General features: G+C 46.2%; 1 protein-coding gene across 1 annotated transcript in view; it reads right to left on the bottom strand.

The window, feature by feature from the left end:
• The window catches only part of LOC128836850 (protein ZBED8-like), a 40276-nt gene that overhangs the window by 9815 nt on the left and 13696 nt on the right, over positions 1-16765 (bottom strand). The window contains exons 6-11 of the mRNA XM_054027515.1: positions 14170-14269; positions 12377-12495; positions 9802-9881; positions 5869-6003; positions 4044-4139; positions 3696-3833 (exon numbers count right to left, since the gene is read on the bottom strand). Coding sequence (XP_053883490.1) covers positions 3696-3833; positions 4044-4139; positions 5869-6003; positions 9802-9881; positions 12377-12495; positions 14170-14269 — 668 coding nt within the window. The remainder of the gene's footprint in view (positions 1-3695; positions 3834-4043; positions 4140-5868; positions 6004-9801; positions 9882-12376; positions 12496-14169; positions 14270-16765) is intronic.

The following is a 16765-nucleotide window of genomic DNA, read 5'->3' as shown; positions in this document are numbered from 1 at the left end:
AATTTGTAGGAATAGTTGGTCCTGGACTCTCATTTTGCAGCAAAGGTGAGTCGGGCACCAGGAGACAAAGGAGGTCCTTGACCACTGCGTACTCCTCAGGCATTGTTGAGACCAAAAGAGTGGGATGCACCGAAGCCAAAGTCGATACCTTAGAAGGTTCCGGCAATGGAGCCAATCTTGACCGTACCAAATGTGGTGCCATTGCTAGTCAACATATGCAGTAGCAGGGAGCACTTAGCTAGGGCTGGCTCAGCTCTAACCTCAGTGCCTGTCTTTTTCCTGGTCTTTTTTTCTGTCAGAGACCTAGCCTTTGAGGATGAAGATTCTTCTGGCTAGAAGAGCATAAGTTGTCTGTTCTATGCTGCCATTTGTGTGGTATCGGAGAAGGAGAATGCCAGCTTCTCTTCAGCTCCCTCTGGTGAAGGGACCCTCTTGAATCTGGTGCTGCACTCCGGGATGGAGTAGAGTCTGAAACCCCATATACCAAGCAGTTGGATTCTGAGGGAGGACGCAAAGCAGATTCCATAAGGATGTGCCAAAGTCCTACCTCCCTAAACTTCTTAGTTCTGGTCTTAAAACTCCTGCAGACAGGGCACCTATGGCTCATGTGTCCTTCTCCAAACATCCGAAGAAGTGGGCTGTAGTCCACGAAAGCTTATGCTCTAATAAATTTGTTAGTCTCTAAGGTGCCACAAGTACTCCTGTTCTTCTCCAAACACTTTCAGCAACGAGAGTGAGGCTCGCTCACTGGCATAGATTTGTTACAGCCAGAACAGCGCTTAAACCACGGGCACTTAGGCATGTCCCAGTACTGAGCTTAACTGCTTGAACAACAAATGAAAACGAGTAAAACATTTTTGAAAAACAAGTACCACTAACAATAACTATACTAAAAACTCAACCAACTATATACAACAATAATTTTACAAAAAAACTTTCCTTTTTCTCTTTTCAAAGAAAGTGTGACAAGCACACACACATACACTGACTGCCAACCACAGGCAGCAGAAAGGAACTGAGGGGTATCGGGACCACTCTGTGCTTTATACCTTTGGCTAGCAGGATGAAAGAGTGTGGAGGGCACACGCTAGAGGAAAAAATCTCCAGCTTCAGTGTACTGACACATAGACCTGAAGCGGAATGGAATGGACATGTGCACACACTCGAAGAACTTGACATTTTCTTTCACCTTTCTTTGATGTAGCTGTAATCATTACTGGGGTTAGCCATAAAGTTTGATCTAGGTCCAGTAACCTTTCATTTATGGGCATGGGTATTCTGTCATGTGCAGAAGAAAGTAAAACACCTAAAAGCTTAAGAAATTTATCAGAAATCAGCTTCACTGGTATTTCCACAGCTGCAGCAATCCTCTTTTAAGAGCTCAGAAAGATCTGTAATCATCTAAAGATGAGGATGATGTTGCTGTTGCCCCTTAATGAAGAGACGATGACAAAATATTTGCAGGAGGTTGCTCTGACTGAATCTGAAGAGCTCTGTGTGGCTTGAAAGCTTGTCTCTCTCACCAACAGAAGTTGGTCAAATAAAAGATATTACCTCACCCACCTTGTCTCGCTAACATCCTGGGACCGACACAGCTACAACTACACTGCATAATGACTGACCCTGTAATTCTTCCTCAGAGGAAACCTGCTGATGTAGCACAGGAGATGTCTGAGGTTGCTTATCCAGGATGACCAATTTCTGGTTTCTTGGGTGATGGAGACCTTTGCCTTGAATGAGACCAAGATGGGGCCCTCTACTCCTGAGGAGGAGCACAACGGTACTAGTAAGGCCACATCTACTGACCATAAAGGAACTGGGTGGCAGCCCAAGAAGGAGGAAATCAGCAAGCATGGGAAGGTTCATAATCTTACGAGTAGACTTCAGAGATCTAGTTTTAGGATGAACCTCTGGTCATTGATAGGCAGGTGTGTAAGAAGGAGATCCCCACAAACTTGGCTCAGAAGCCGATGAAGATAATTCATATTCTTCCGAACAAAGATAAGCAGACCTTTGAGGGGTCTTCATTAAGTGAGTACTAGATCCGGCAGTCAAATGTTTAATAAACAGTACTGGTGATTCACCCAGACATGATACTGACCATGGATTGTCAGCATGAGCCACTAAAGGGGATTCTCTTTGCCCAGATACAAATTAACCAGATGGTACCATGAATAAGGGAGCTGTAGTAATCAGTACCAGTACTGAAAATGTGAACTCTATTGGTACTGAAGTATGTGGTACCAATGAGAAAGGCATCATGGAGGCAGAATCCTTGACCTTAGACGATACCTGTGCGCACAATACCGAATCCTTGTGTACCAATGGAGCACTTGTAGTAGAGGGTACTGTAACCTTCAGAGGTGGTACTGAAACTTCAGGCTGATCTGAAGGCTCTCTAACAGTACCGAGCTCTTACAGGTATGCTTCAGGGGGCACTTTTGTATGCCTTGAAATCCCTTCCAAAGCCACAGCTTCAGGTGATCTCACCATCTTTTCCTTTGAAGACCTGGGGAATGACATCAGCATCCCTTTTCAGTCTAAGATCCTTTAACAGCAGCAGGGGCACTACATGGAGAGGGAACACTGGCGATAGACGGATCTGACTGACCAGGATCTGAGTCAGGTCTCGTGGATCTCTCCAGGAGATAAATCCTGAGTTTAATCTCCCTGTTCTTCTGAGACCCTTTGCCGAAAGAGCAGCAGTAGCACATTTACTAGGAATATGCCCCCCCCCCCCCCCGACAGTAAAAACACTTTTCTTAAGTGTCGCGGTCCAGCACAGCAACATGACATGAAGGGCATGTTTTGAAACTGGGAGATTTAGGAGATGACACAGCTGCCTATCACCCACTACTTAACGAAACATTAAAACTATCTTAAAATACTAACTCTAAAATACTAAGAAAAATTAATCTAAAACTAACTAAATCACTATTTGCAATAGACTATGCTACTTCAGTTAAACAGAAATAAGGCACTGCTAAAGTGTTCCATCTCCAGCCTAAGGCTGCAGTTGAAAGAAATGAGTGGTGGTTTGTCTGCTCCGCCCCTTGTCTGCTCCGCCTGGAGGTGGGTGGGAGAGTGTGAGGGCATTCAGTGAGCATGTGGAGACCAACAGCAGATTGCTAACTAGGAAAAAGTGCCAATCTCTGGCACTAGGGGACGCATGATTCCAAGAATGGAAGATGTATAAAGTCACTCAATGAAGAACAATCCCATAGAGGTTTGCTTGCAGGTTCAAGTTTATGAAATCATCTCTGCAAGGGGGCACACTCTAACTCCTGAGCCTAGCGTCCCCCAAAGACTGAGGCAGTAGGAGTCACCAGGATCAAAAGGTAGTGGAAGGATGCCATCAAACCCCAACTCGAAGTTGGAAATGGTACCTAGGGATCCCAGGGCTCAGAGAGGGGGAGATATCAGCTAGGGACACTCCATCATAGTTCACAGATTTCCCTGAATGGCAAATTTCTGTCCTTCAGAGTCAAGACCTCAAATCTCAAGACAAGGCACCATCCAACACAGGTTCAAGGTTCATTACAATAGGTTTGCACAAGGGTAGGCCTGAACTCTATGAGTCCTCGTTAGGGAATTTGTTAGTATATTTTCCTTCCCGTTCTTTTTGTCATTACCTGTACTAGGCAAATAGAGACTAAAATTCCCCTGAGAGCTCAGCGGAAAGTCCATGTACTTACAGGCTGCTCTTCCGAATTCACAGTCAGTGAAAAAGGCACAGACACCTCATAATGCAGCTTTGTAAACCAGTTACCATCAAACTGATATCTCTTCAAATTGAGAACAAGAATCTGGGGTAGAGTTTCAAAGTAGCAGCGCTGAAAGAGGGAGCAAAGCAGAACATTACATTCATACATATGACTATCGTCTCCATTCTAAACATGTCCTTTTGTAGACAGATCGTTGCAATAAAATATACATTTATTTTAAAAAATCAATTTCCCTCTTTTTTTACATACATCTTTCAAGTCTGAGCAGCTGAGCTCAGCGCTGTGTACAATAGATCATTCTAAACAGTCCTTGCTTACCGATGTGGCCTTTTGTTTGCTTTTACATGTTTCACAATAGAACTGCTCATCATCAGTAAATTCATTTTCTTTCTGTACATCAGCCAAAGCATTATGCTACAAAGAGACAGAAATTACAATTTGATGTACATTATTATGATTGAAAGAGAAAAGTACATTTAACAGCATGGATCATATCCCACAGGGCACTGAAGGGACAGCATTATATTAAACAGTATTGGACCTGCTTTTTTTCCTGTATGAAGAAGTACATCAACTTTGCTAACAAATGAGTTTTTTTCCCTAGACAAACTTTTAGTACATAGCCCAAACCTAATCAGGAAACATCATATTCAGGAAAACACTTAAGCAGGTGCTTAACATTAAGCACATTCTCAACGCCCCTTGACTTTAATGGGACTTAAGACTTAAGCATATGTACTCAAACATATGCTTAAGTTCTTATCTGAACAGGGACTGACTTGAGTATGACCTTATTTTTTTTTTTGTTTTGAGTTGGGGCTGTAGAGCGGCTGAACAACAGCTCTGAGTTGCAACAGGGCTGTGGCTGTCCCTGAGAACTGGCACCCAAACACCCTCCAACAAACTCTCTCCTATGCCACACAGACCTCTGGCAGAGAATTTACCGTGGCTTTATTTTTCTTTTCAAATGTACATTTTAATTATGACATCAACTTCCTTTGAAAGTTTTTTATCTCATCAAAGCAACAGAGAAGAATTCAATAACCCCAGTTGAAGCAAACTGCAGTTTTTTTAGTTAGCTTCAGGGCACCGGGCATTTTGCCCCAATTCTGCAAAGACTTAGGGCTTCTCTACACGTCCAGTGCTGTGCCGCTGTAGCACTTAGTGTAGACGCTACCTACGCCGATGGGAGAGCTTCTCCCTTCAGCCTAGGTACTCCACCATCCCAAGAGGCAGTAGCTATGTCAGTTGGCGAAGCCGTCCTGTCAACATAGCACTGTCTACACCGGGGGTAGATCAGCAGAACATCAATCAAAGGTGTGGATTTTCCACCCTCCCAAGCGACGTACTTATACCGACAAAAGTGTAGACCAAGCCTTACATGCCTGCTTAACTTTCAGAATGCGTTACAGTCAATATGACTATTCTCATGCTTAAAGTTACGCACGTGCCCAAGTCATTTCAGGATCAGAGCCCATACCATGTATATAAGGTGAGAATATGCATTTCACGTATGAGTGAAGTTTTACAGTGAAAGAAAACTGCCCCATCAGTCAAAGATGTACCACTACTCAGTTCACACAAGGCACAGGATTCATCTGGCAGTGTAATCATCTCTGGTGTACTGGTAACAAGCTATTCCTTCCATCTGACGAAGTGGGCATTCACCCACGAAAGCTTATGCTCCAATACACCTGTTAGTCTTAAAGGTGCCACAGAACCCTCTGTTGCTTTTTACAGATCCAAACTAACATGGCTACCCCTCTGATACTTGAAGCTATTCCTTACTACTTTCAATAGTAATTGAAAACTGTTAACAGCCTGCACTGTACATTTAAAATGTACTAGAATGTAAAACAAAAAGGAAACTGTCAAGAATGAAAAGCTCATTATTTCCCCCAAATGATATGTTCATTAACCACAAACAATATGACAAATCTGCCCCAGGTCCCTTTATGGCTCTGGAAGGTTTGAATGATCACACAACACCCAGACAAATGAGTTTTGGGTATTTCTCTGACAATCCTCTCCCCCTTTTTTTGCCTATGAACAGAAATTTAATGGCTTCCTATTTAAGGTTTAACTGTAACCAACAGATCTGCTGTTGTAGGTCACCCAACCAACGCCAGGATTTTTTCCTTACCACAGAATAAACTTCCTGATTAGAAGTGTACTTGTCAAGAGAGAGCGCAAGACTCAGGACAGGATCCTGCTGGATTCTAGTTTCCTGTTCGCATCCATGGCAAGTGATGGAATGGACCATTTTCACCTGGTATAGCTAGGGAAAGAGTGACCAGTTAGAAGTGTTTCCAACAATCCATAGAGATTTAATACTACAGGTAGCACACAGACACGTCTTTTATTGGGCGAGGAGTGATTGCTCAATCTCCTTCTTCTCATTCACTTCCCCAGTAGTGCTCAAAGTTACTTCAGCCTTTTATCGCCTGCAAGAACAGAGACAGCCCTAAACTGCTAAAAATAATCAATGCCACAAATCTAAGAGTGAGGAGCATGATGCTGGCAAACCAGGTGCCAGCTCTTGCCAAGGCTTTTGACCTCCGCTGGGCACTGACAACGTAATTGCTGGAAACCAGGCTGTTTCTCCTGCCTGTTAGCACGGTTACAATGGGTATTGAACTTATAACAATGTGTTTAGACTTTAGGAAATGTTTGTAAGTTGATGCATGCGTTAATCTCACGTATGACATGCTATAAGGTAATATTTAAGTTTTTGCTTTATAATAGTAAAAAATGTTTGCTCTGGACTTCTGAACCCATCAGGAGGGATTGCCTGTCTCTGGCTCATCAAGGAGGCTATCAAAACTAAGGGCAGGTCTACACTTAACACAGTGCATCAGCACAGCAGCACCACTCTAGCACTTTAATGAAGATGCGCTACACTGATGAAAGAGTGCTCTCTTGTCGCCGTAGTTAATCCACCTCCCAGAGAGGTGGTAGCTATGTTGATGGGAGAAGCTCTCCCACCAACATAGCACTGTCTATATGGGGGGTTAGATTGTTCGCTCAGGGGTGTGGATTTTTCACACACCCCCAGTGACACAGTTATACCCATTTAGGTCTATAGTGTAGATGAGACCTAAATGGGCCATTGTGGGAGGTCATAATACAAAGACTTTGTTAACTGCCCCCACACACCCATGAAGAGGCTACGTGCAAAGGGGCTCATCCCATCAGCTTCAATTCTGGAAGAAGGAAATAAAGATCGCTGACAAGAACATTTTTCATCTCTTTGCTGTTTGGACTCTCACACAGATACAAAACAGAAGCACAGATCCCCAGAGTCAGCCTGGGTTAGCTCTAAAAGATATTCAGAGCTGACAGATTACTACAGCTCTGCCACCTTTTGAAACCATAGACTATAACTCATTTGTGTCTATATGTTGCCTGCTTTAACTTGTAAAGAACTCTCATTTCTACTGTTAGTTAATAAATCTTTAGTTAGTTTAATATAAGACTGGCTACAAGGGTTGTCTTTGGTGTGAGATCCTGCACCCCAAACCCCCCATCCCCAGCCTCAGCCCAGAGTCCGGACCCCCCTCCTGCACCCCAACTCCCTGCCTGTGACAGGATGCTAAGCAGAAAACTGATTACACTGCCCTAGGAGAGCACACTTGTTTCTGGGTGGTGAAATCTAATTATAGAACATACATCTAGTTTGGGGTCTCTACCCTGCTTCTTGACAGTCTGCTCTGAGGCTGGCACTCCTGGTCACAAACCACTCCAGAGAGTGTGACAAGGAGGTTTCTAAGTCTGTCTTGCACTGGAAGCTTGACATGCACAAGTGAGACTCCTGTGCAGATTACTTCTTAAAAAAATACATTGCCTTTTTTAAAAAAAATAGGCAGCACAGGTCAGCGACTCCTGTTGGTTAGACTACTCAACACTTCTGTAGAAAACTTGGTTTTCAGTTGCTTATAACTTTGCCAAACTGTAACCATTTGGACTGAAATTCTCCATGCTGGTCATTGCCTTAGGCTGAATTCTTGTGGAAAGTTTCAGGAAAAATGGTTCTGTCATTTCTGAGAACAAGATTAGTTTAAAAAAATAAGTTGTTTCATCCACGTGAGTAAATTGGTAGAGAAGCGTTAGTCCTTCCATTCTTTGGAGGACGGACTTGATATTTGGCAGGGAGATCTCCGTGGTATGGACAAGCAGAGGGGAGGGGGGCAGGGAGGTATATGGACATGGATGATGGGAGATTAGGAGCAGAGGGGGAGGGGGACAGGAACCAGGGAGTGGAATATAGGAGGAGAGGGCACAGAAACAGTCTTGGGGGAGAGGGGACAAGGGCCAAAGGGTCTATAACCACTAAAGCACATTCTCCTACAGAACTTGGAATTGAATCAAGAAGTCCCAAGCCTCTACACTTCTCTGCTGTCAGCAATAGCTGGCAAAGTGTGTCTCTCCTCCCCCTCCAGTGCTGGATCTATATACTCAATTGACACAGCTATCAGTTACTCTACTAGCTCATGTGGTAGAGGTCTGTGCAGTGGATCTAAAGGTCCAAACCCTGCTGATGCACCAGGCTGGGGGGTCAGCATGGTTCCATATGATGGGAACTTTTTTGGTTTGTTTTGTACAAATCTGAGGAAATCACATTAAAAAACTACATTAAAATAAGAACAAGGTTGCAGTGACAATCACTTAAAAGTTAAATGCCAGAGGTAAGGTTGCAACCCCTTGCACATATATACATTAGGATACAGTATTTAATTACATGATCACATGCTATGTTTTTCTAATGACCCCCACCTCATTCAGTGACTAGGAAATTATTCAATATTTATTTTTATCGTCCTCATTCAATGTGTTCGATTATTCTCCACACGCCTTGCAAACCCTGCACTGAATCCAGAATTATTCATTTCCTCCTGGGTGTTTCTATGTTCCTCTCACTACAGTATCTGAGTGCTTCACAAATGCTAATAAAGTTTGTCTTCCCAACACCCTGTGAGATTAGGTGGTGCTAGCATACCAATTTACAACGGGGGAACTGAGGCAAGAGATTAAAGCCAAAATTGTCATAATTGCCCACTGATTTTTATAGCACCTTATATGTTCAAATTATGGCTCCAGTCCACTTCACTCGCCCCTAAGGGTGCTCAGCACTTCTGCAAATCTAGCCCCAAGTGTCTCATGTTGGGCATCCAGAAAAGGAGGAGAACACAACTAGTGGCCAGCTGTGAACATTTTGTTTGAAGTGACTTGCCCAGCATCACACAGGAACTCTGCAGCACAGGCAGGGATAGAAGCCAGTTCTCCAGGGTGGTATTCAACTGCCTTTATCATAAGACCCACCCGTTCTCGTTCTGCAACCCCCTGCCTCGTTCATTACACACCTTCCAGCTTCTGCAACAAATGCAGCAGGGGTCCTATGAACAACAGCCTCCTTCACTACACAAGCCTGATTCATCCTCAGAGCACCATCCACCTGTGCACTGAATTACCCAGTGTGGCCAGTCCCAGTGGGGAGGGACTCCTCCAGCAGCAAAGTTCAGACCCCTCTGCTCACTCTGCACTGTTGGAACCTCAGCGCCAGTTGCTGCTGCACCTGCTTGTCCAGCAATGTCACCTCCAGAAGATGGACTGTCTCCAAAGGACAACATACCCACTCACCAGCTGCACTGTTTCAACTGTGGCCAAGCAACTATTTAAAGCAAAAGATACCTCTTCCAAAGCCTGAGAAGTGGAACTTTCTCAGTAACTATTGACGGAAAATGACAGGTGCAGAAATATTTAATGCCAAGGACCTTTAAACTAAGAAGTTTTATATAATTCAACTCACTGAGCACCTGTTGAGACCTCTATCAATAGCCAGGCCCCTGTGCATTGAATAAAGCAGGGATCACTGGAAAAAACAGTGCACGATCATGTCATTGAAGACTGTATAATAAATAATGCATATGCACAAGGGGGCTGAATTAAGATAGCCTGCACAATCTTACGTCTGGCACTTCCTTGATTTTGCAATGTAAAGTTCTTTAAATGGAGGGTTTTCTTGGAAGTAATGATCTAAAAGAATCTCAAATTATGATTTCCTGAAGAGAAGAATTACCGGCTGAATCTCTTCTTTCTCCTCAACGATTTTATTCATCAGAATCCGGAAATATTCCGCGACATCCTGCTGCTGGTGCACTGTACCAACACAAACCAGAATGATCAACATCTAACTGTGGTAGCTGGTTACTTAATCGTAACGGGGGGGGTGTTCGCTGCCTCGCTTTCCATTTCTTCTGTTTCCTTTTCAGCAGAGACTCTGTGGTAAGATGGCAGATCAGATACAGCAGGGATGTTTCCGGAACTCACATGCACAGGGAAAACCTGTCTTGCAACTGCCACAAAGCTACCATTTGAGGTTGTTTTCTTTTAAAACAACTATAAAACCAAAACAAAACAGTGAGGCTTTGAAATACTACTTAAAACAGTGGTCACCAACCCATAGATTGCGATTGACTGATCGATCCTGGAGCCTCTGGCAGTCAATTGTGATCTCTGGCTGATAACAGTCCAGTGGCACAGTGGGGCTAAGGCAGGCTCCCTACCTGCCTTGGCCCTGCGCCGCTCCCGGAAGCTGCCAGCACGCCGCTGCAGTAGGTAGGGGGTCTCTGCACACTGCTCCTGCTTGCGAGCACCGCCCCCGCAGCTCCATTGACTGGAAACGGGGAACTGCGTCCAATGGGAGCTGCGAGGGTGGTGCCTGCAGAGAGGGGCAGTGTGAGGAGCCACATGCTGCCCCCCAGGGCCACAGGGGCATGTTGACCGCTTTTGAGAGTGGCCTGGGGCTGGGGCAACTGCCTTAGCCCTGCCGCACTGCTGGCTGGGAGCTGCCTGAGGTAAGCGCTGCCCAGACGGTGCCCGCACCCCAACCCACAGCCCTGACCCCCATTCTGGAGCCAGCACCCCATAGCACCCTCTCACACTCCAACCCCTTCCCTGAGCTCCCTCCTGCATCCAAACTCCCTCCCAGAGCCCACATCCCACACCCCCTTCTGCACCTCAACCCTCTGTCCCAGCCCTGAACTCCCCCCTGCATTCAAACTCCCTCCCAGAGACCCGAACCCCTTACCCTCTCTCATACCCCAACTCCCTGCCCCAGACCAGTGAAAGTGAGTGAGGGTGGGGGAGAGTGAATGACGGAGGGAGGAGGGATGGAGTGAGCGGGGTGGGGCTTTAGGGACGGGGCAGGGCCTCACAGAAGGGGTGGGATAGATCCTGAGATGCACTTAAATTCAAAAAGTGATCTTTTGTTAAAAGGTTGGAGATGACTAACTTAAAAGATCCAGAGGATGGTGCCCCATACTGCTGCCCTGTTCATTTCTTAATCCCTGGTCAGGTGGATCCTAGAGAACTTTTCCCAGAGGGATAGCTGAGTGGTTTGAGCATTGGCCTGCTAAACCCAGGATTGTGAGTTCAATCCTTGAGGGGGCCACTTGGGGATCTGGGGCAAAATCAGTACTTGGTCCTGCTAGTGAAGGCAGGGGACTGGACTCGATGACCTTTCAAGGTCCCTTCCAGTTCTAGGAGATGGGATATCTCCATCGATTTATTATTTTCATGCCTCTGAGCAGAAAGCACCCTGAGCACCTCTGAATGCAGCGACACTTAAGGGTACGTCTTCACTGCAGTGAGCCTGGGTGACTGACACTCGTGTTAGCCTAGCCCAGGTGTGAAAACAGTCACACTGCAACGCCAGATAATGCATCATCATTGGCACTGAGATCCCCTTTGTATTTCTAGGGCTTCTGGGGGACATATCCCATGGTTCTGTGTGCTGCAGTAAACTGAGCAACTCCATGATTCTTTGCCGTTGGATTGTAGGAAAACTTGTCTGTCCTCCTGGGCACATGGGGAGGTTTGTGAGAAGGCACTGGAGGACTGGAGTGATTTAGCCTGTGTTCTCACTGCAAAGTGATTACAGGCCCAAGTGAAAGCAGAACCTGGGCTCTAACCCACCCACATGGCTGGGCCAGCTAGACCAGGTTCAAAGTACCACTAAACTCGGGTAAGAGGTTTGTGGGTGTGGACGGAAGGGGGGGCTAGCAGCAACACCTGAGAAAGGCCTTGGGCTGCAGGAAGAGGGACCCTAAGAACCCAGCAGAAGACGGTGTGCCTGACATTGCAAATCTTCAGAAGTATAGGTATCTGAAGAACTTTTATTGTAAAGAAGGAGGAGAAGCTGCCTAGGGAGAGGACAGGGGAAAGTCACGGAGCAGAACCAGGATTGTGGGAACCTTTTCTATTTGGCTGAGAAATGATCTTGTATTAACAGAGAGTCAGGGGAGCAAATAAGGGACCAAAAGTAAACATGTTTGAGGATTCACCGATATGAACGGGAGAGACACAAGAACCTGTTAGGGACGACAGGAAAAGGAGCAAGACGGGACCAAGGAAGAAATACAGGAGAAATTCAAATATGCAAACAGGCTCATAGACTTTAAGGTCAGATGGGACCATTATGATCATCTAGTCTGACCTAGGCTTTTAGTGGCCTAGGAAAAAGGGAACTTCCAGCCCTTTTAATGATTAGCATCAATAATGAGATGTTACTTAGGTAATGCCTGTTTAATAGAAATCTGTGTGAATGTGAATATGCCTGTGAATAGGCACAGAACTGTAAAGGAACATCTTACCGTTTCTCACCCCAAGGCATTTCGTAATCTCTTTGGTGGAAGGTGCTGATTTATTACGCTTCAGTTTTTGAAACAGCTTTTTCAGCTGACACACGATGCCGAAGTCTCTATTATCACAGCTAAAAAATATCAGAGACATAAAATTAATCAGCCACCTTCCAGGTAGAATCCAGGTTCCGACTCAACTGCTGCTGTGGGAGTGCTTCCAGGAGAAAGTGGTCCCTCCAGGTGGCTGGGTTGGGTCCTGCGGGCGGCACACTTGGAGGAATCCCAGAAATGAAAGAACAGACTGAATTCAACTCTCATCTCTGGGGGGGATTCTCTCTGGCTTGGTGATACAGTGCAACAGGGCACTGAGTAAGGGAGTGACAAGAACTACCTGCTCTGACTCTTTTCCGTGATCAGTCCGTTCTTAGGCTTTACTGGGATCGTTTCTTTGGGACTGGATTTCTGACCCAGCATCACATTTCCATTCTGGTCACGTCAGGTACACATCTGTCCTCAGCCTGCTCTGGGTCATGGAGGCTGGGACAGCTGACATTTCCACATTGCCACCTGGAGGCCATAGAGAGCTGTAGCCAAGGAGCACTGTGGAGATTAGGCACTGCAGGAAGTACCACCTGCAGGGCCCAGAGTGACAGCACCCTGCAGCTTTCTGATTGGCCCCTGCTCACTATTTAACTCTCGGGGTTGCCATGGATGCTGTCTAGGCAACCGCATGGAGTGCTGGCTTGCTGTGACTCCAGGCCTCCCCTCCACTTTCTGACCTCCAGTCTCCAACTCCAGTCTGACTCTGACCCTGACTCTTGCCTCCTGATTACAGCCTGGTAGCTACCGCTGATCGCCAGTCTCTGACCTTGCTTGCTAACTACCACCTGGTGGCTGTCCTTGCCTTGTGGACACCAACCCAGCTGTGGTTGCTAGGCCAGACCACCAGCACCCTTACACAGACACAACATGTTACAGCTAAAGAGGTGTTTATTGAAAGATAACCTTTGAAACCCTTTCCTTCTGGTTAACACCAAGACAAGGTCTAACCAATTTGAGCTAGTGTCTCAGTTGTACAGAAGGAGGGAGATATTAAAACATTAAATATTATCCAGCAGCCAACCCCTCTGGCTCCCATCTCCAGCCCTGGCAACCTGGGTCCTATTTGACCTCTGGTCTCTGATGGCTGTTTTCACCACCTTCTCCCGCACTGTTCCAAACCCTCCTCAGTCATCCTTGGCAGGGTGAGTGAATCTGGGGAGCTCCCAACAGATGTCTGATCAGTCCATTTAAACCCCATCACACCTTTCAGCATCTTGAATGCTGATTTCACTTGCAAATGGTCCAGCTACACAGACGTACAGTGCCTGCCTAGCATGGAAACTGCCTCCTTCAGAGAGCCTTCCCTTAGAAAAGGTGTCTCCCTGCTACCGTGCCCTGGTCCTCTCTCTAGGGAACACTCTGCCACCGCACTGGACACGGTCATCACATTGCTTGAATGTGCTATGAAGCTACTATTAGAAGTGGGCCTCATTTTCCAGGATAACTTCAAGGTGCCTCCTCATCTGCCCTCCTCATACCTGTGGGCTGCTGCCCCTTCTCTTCTCTCTTCCCCCTCACACCCTGAAGCCAGCTATCCCCGCCTGCCCCTTTCTCCTGCACGGTGCTGCCCTGTCAGCCTCGTTTCAAGGGGTCAGTCCTACAGTGGATCTCAGCATCAGAACCATGCAGTTACCCAACCTAACCACCCGTCTTTTGTGTGCTGTTGCTGATGTAACCCCAGGGGTTACTGTGAATGCCCTCACCTGAGGATGGCTTCTCTGAGCTCTCGCGTGAAGAAGAGACACTGCAGCAGGCTGTTTAAGTAGCAGGTGGAACCCTGGTTACGCAGCCCCACGTACGTGTCTGTAACCAGAGAAAATCTATTTCACATCCAGGTTGGTTGCTTGGTTGATTTATAAAAGGAGAGAAAATGGTCAGAAAGTGACTAGCCAGAGAGCTGTAATACAGCAAAGCTCCTTTATCAGAGGTGGGTAACAGCTCTGGGTAAATGCATCTCTAGCTGTGTTGCAGGCAGCATCTAAGGGTACGTCTATACTTACCTCCGGGTCTGGCGGCAGGCAATCGAACTTCTGGGATCGATTCGGGAAGTGCTCGCCGTCGATGCCGGTACTCCTGCTCCACGAGAGGAGTACGCAGAGTCGACGGGGGAGCCTGCCTGCCGCGTCTGGACCCGCGGTAAGTTCGAACTAAGGTACTTTGACTTCAGCTACGTTATTAACGTAGCTGAAGTTGCGTATCTTAGTTCGAAGTGGGGGGTTAGTGTGGACCAGGCTCAAAACCCCATCATTTTCCTCTGCCAGGATTTTACTGTTTGAGAAACAGGTCTCCATTCAGCTCCAGCTGCCCTCAGCCAGTGCCCTTCTCCTCCCCCCAGGTCCTCTCTTGGTCTAGTTTGAGTTGATTTAAGCAAAGCCATGATGTTCCCAGGCTTCAGAAGGATCAGATTCCTGATGTCAGGCGGGATCATTCTGGCTACCAGAAATCTGTCAAACCTTCTGTCCTACTTTTGGGTTGCACCAACTCAGGAACCGTAGTTATGTAACACCTGAGGGAGGATTCCCTTATCCTCCCTATCCTAGACGGCGTGCCTCATGGGACCGGAGAATGTCAGAGCCCATTCCTCACTTATGAAACTCCGACCCCGAGCCGGATGGCTGCAGCCATCGCCCAGCCGTTATTTTGCCAATATAGTGCATTGGTTGTAGGGTCTCACACTCACAGACACTGTGTGTCTTCCAAAGTTTGCTGGGCTCTTTTTTCTAAACTAGCTGCCCAACAGTGATATATAAACCACCAAACAAAACTAACAAGAATGACCAACATGGATCCCCTGCTGTGGGGTCCCCAGAGCCCCTCCCCCTCTCCACATGCTGAACATGTGCACTTTGCACACTGCACCTGAAGAAAGGACTCAACAGGCTGTAGATATGCTGGGGAATCTGGGAGACTCCATGGACCACATGCGTATGGCTGTTAGGAGTCAAAAACATGGGTGGCCCAAACCCTTATGCGCTTCAGTGCCCTAGACGTTACATAGATGTGTCTAATGTGCCCATAGGGCTGTGAATGGCAGCTTTAAGGTGAGCTCCCACCTAACTCTGAGTATTTAGGCCACTACTCACTTTACTTAAAGAAAAGGAACTGAATTCCCACTGCTTTGCCTTCAGCCTGAGCACTGCCTAAAGCTCACTTACCTGGGTTTGAGGTCATTCCAGAGTTTCCTAAACTTTAGAAAGCGAAGTCACCCACTTCAGGAAAATGAAATCAATCATTGCCCTGCCAGTGCTCCTAATATTTGATACATCGTACCAGCACAAACATACCTATTTTAATTGGTATACCAGTAACTCCTTCCCCCTTCACGTACCACTGGCTTAGATAGTCACATAATACTTCCTCAGCTTTCTTACAGGCTTGGAGCAGTGAGATAATTAGCAATGTTGGCATTTCAGTGATCATCACTGGTGTCTGAGTTACAGTCCATTGAAATGAATGGGGCAACTCACACAGAGTTACTTCAGGCTCCCTGCAAACTCAGGCAGACATGGTTACACTCGGTTCATGTTTTGAAGGCTCTCTTCACAACCACGACAGCTAGAGATTAATATTTTTTAAATGAAAGCTGAAACTTCAGAGAATAATTGAGAGGTCTGTCTGTGGCCTCCCAGACAGTCTTCACATCACCCCCAGGGGACTCACCCAACACTTCGAGAAATTCAGGGTTTTAGTCTAGGCCTGAAAAGTTGTTCCAAGAATTTTTTTTTTCTTTCTTTATAAATGTAGGTGTTGTATATCCTGGAAGAGAGCAGCTACCCATATGGTAGGACAATGCCATCAGACAACAAACAAGTGAACATGGATTAATTGAGGGAGTAGTGATTTTTATTCAGATTGTTTAAAACTCTTTGATTTTGAGATTATTTTTGTTAACACCAATTTAACTCCAACGTCCGAATAACACTTGAAGAAAAGATGTCTGAGTCATGATCCCAATCAACCTCCTGGAGGCAAAAAAATCCTCCCAATCAGCTAAAAGGGAAGACAAAGTATTTAATTCCTAACATTTCTAAGGTGCAACAGAGGGTCCTGTGGCACCTTTGAGACTAACAGAAGTATTGGGAGCATAAGCTTTCGTGGGTAAGAACCTCACTTCTTCAGATGCAAGTAATGGAAATCTCTAGAGGCAGGTATAAATCAGTGTGGAGATAACGAGGTTAGTTCAATCAGGGAGGGTGAGGTGCTCTGCTAGCAGTTGAGGTGTGAACACCAAGGGAGGAGAAACTGCTTCTGTAGTTGGATAGCCATTCTGTAGTTGCTAGCAGAGCACCTCACCCTCCC

This window comes from Malaclemys terrapin, chromosome 4, assembly GCF_027887155.1.
Source record: "Malaclemys terrapin pileata isolate rMalTer1 chromosome 4, rMalTer1.hap1, whole genome shotgun sequence".
Lineage (NCBI taxonomy): Eukaryota > Metazoa > Chordata > Testudines > Emydidae > Malaclemys > Malaclemys terrapin.
Note: the sequence above shows the minus strand (reverse complement) of the source record. Positions and strands in the feature narration are given on the sequence as shown.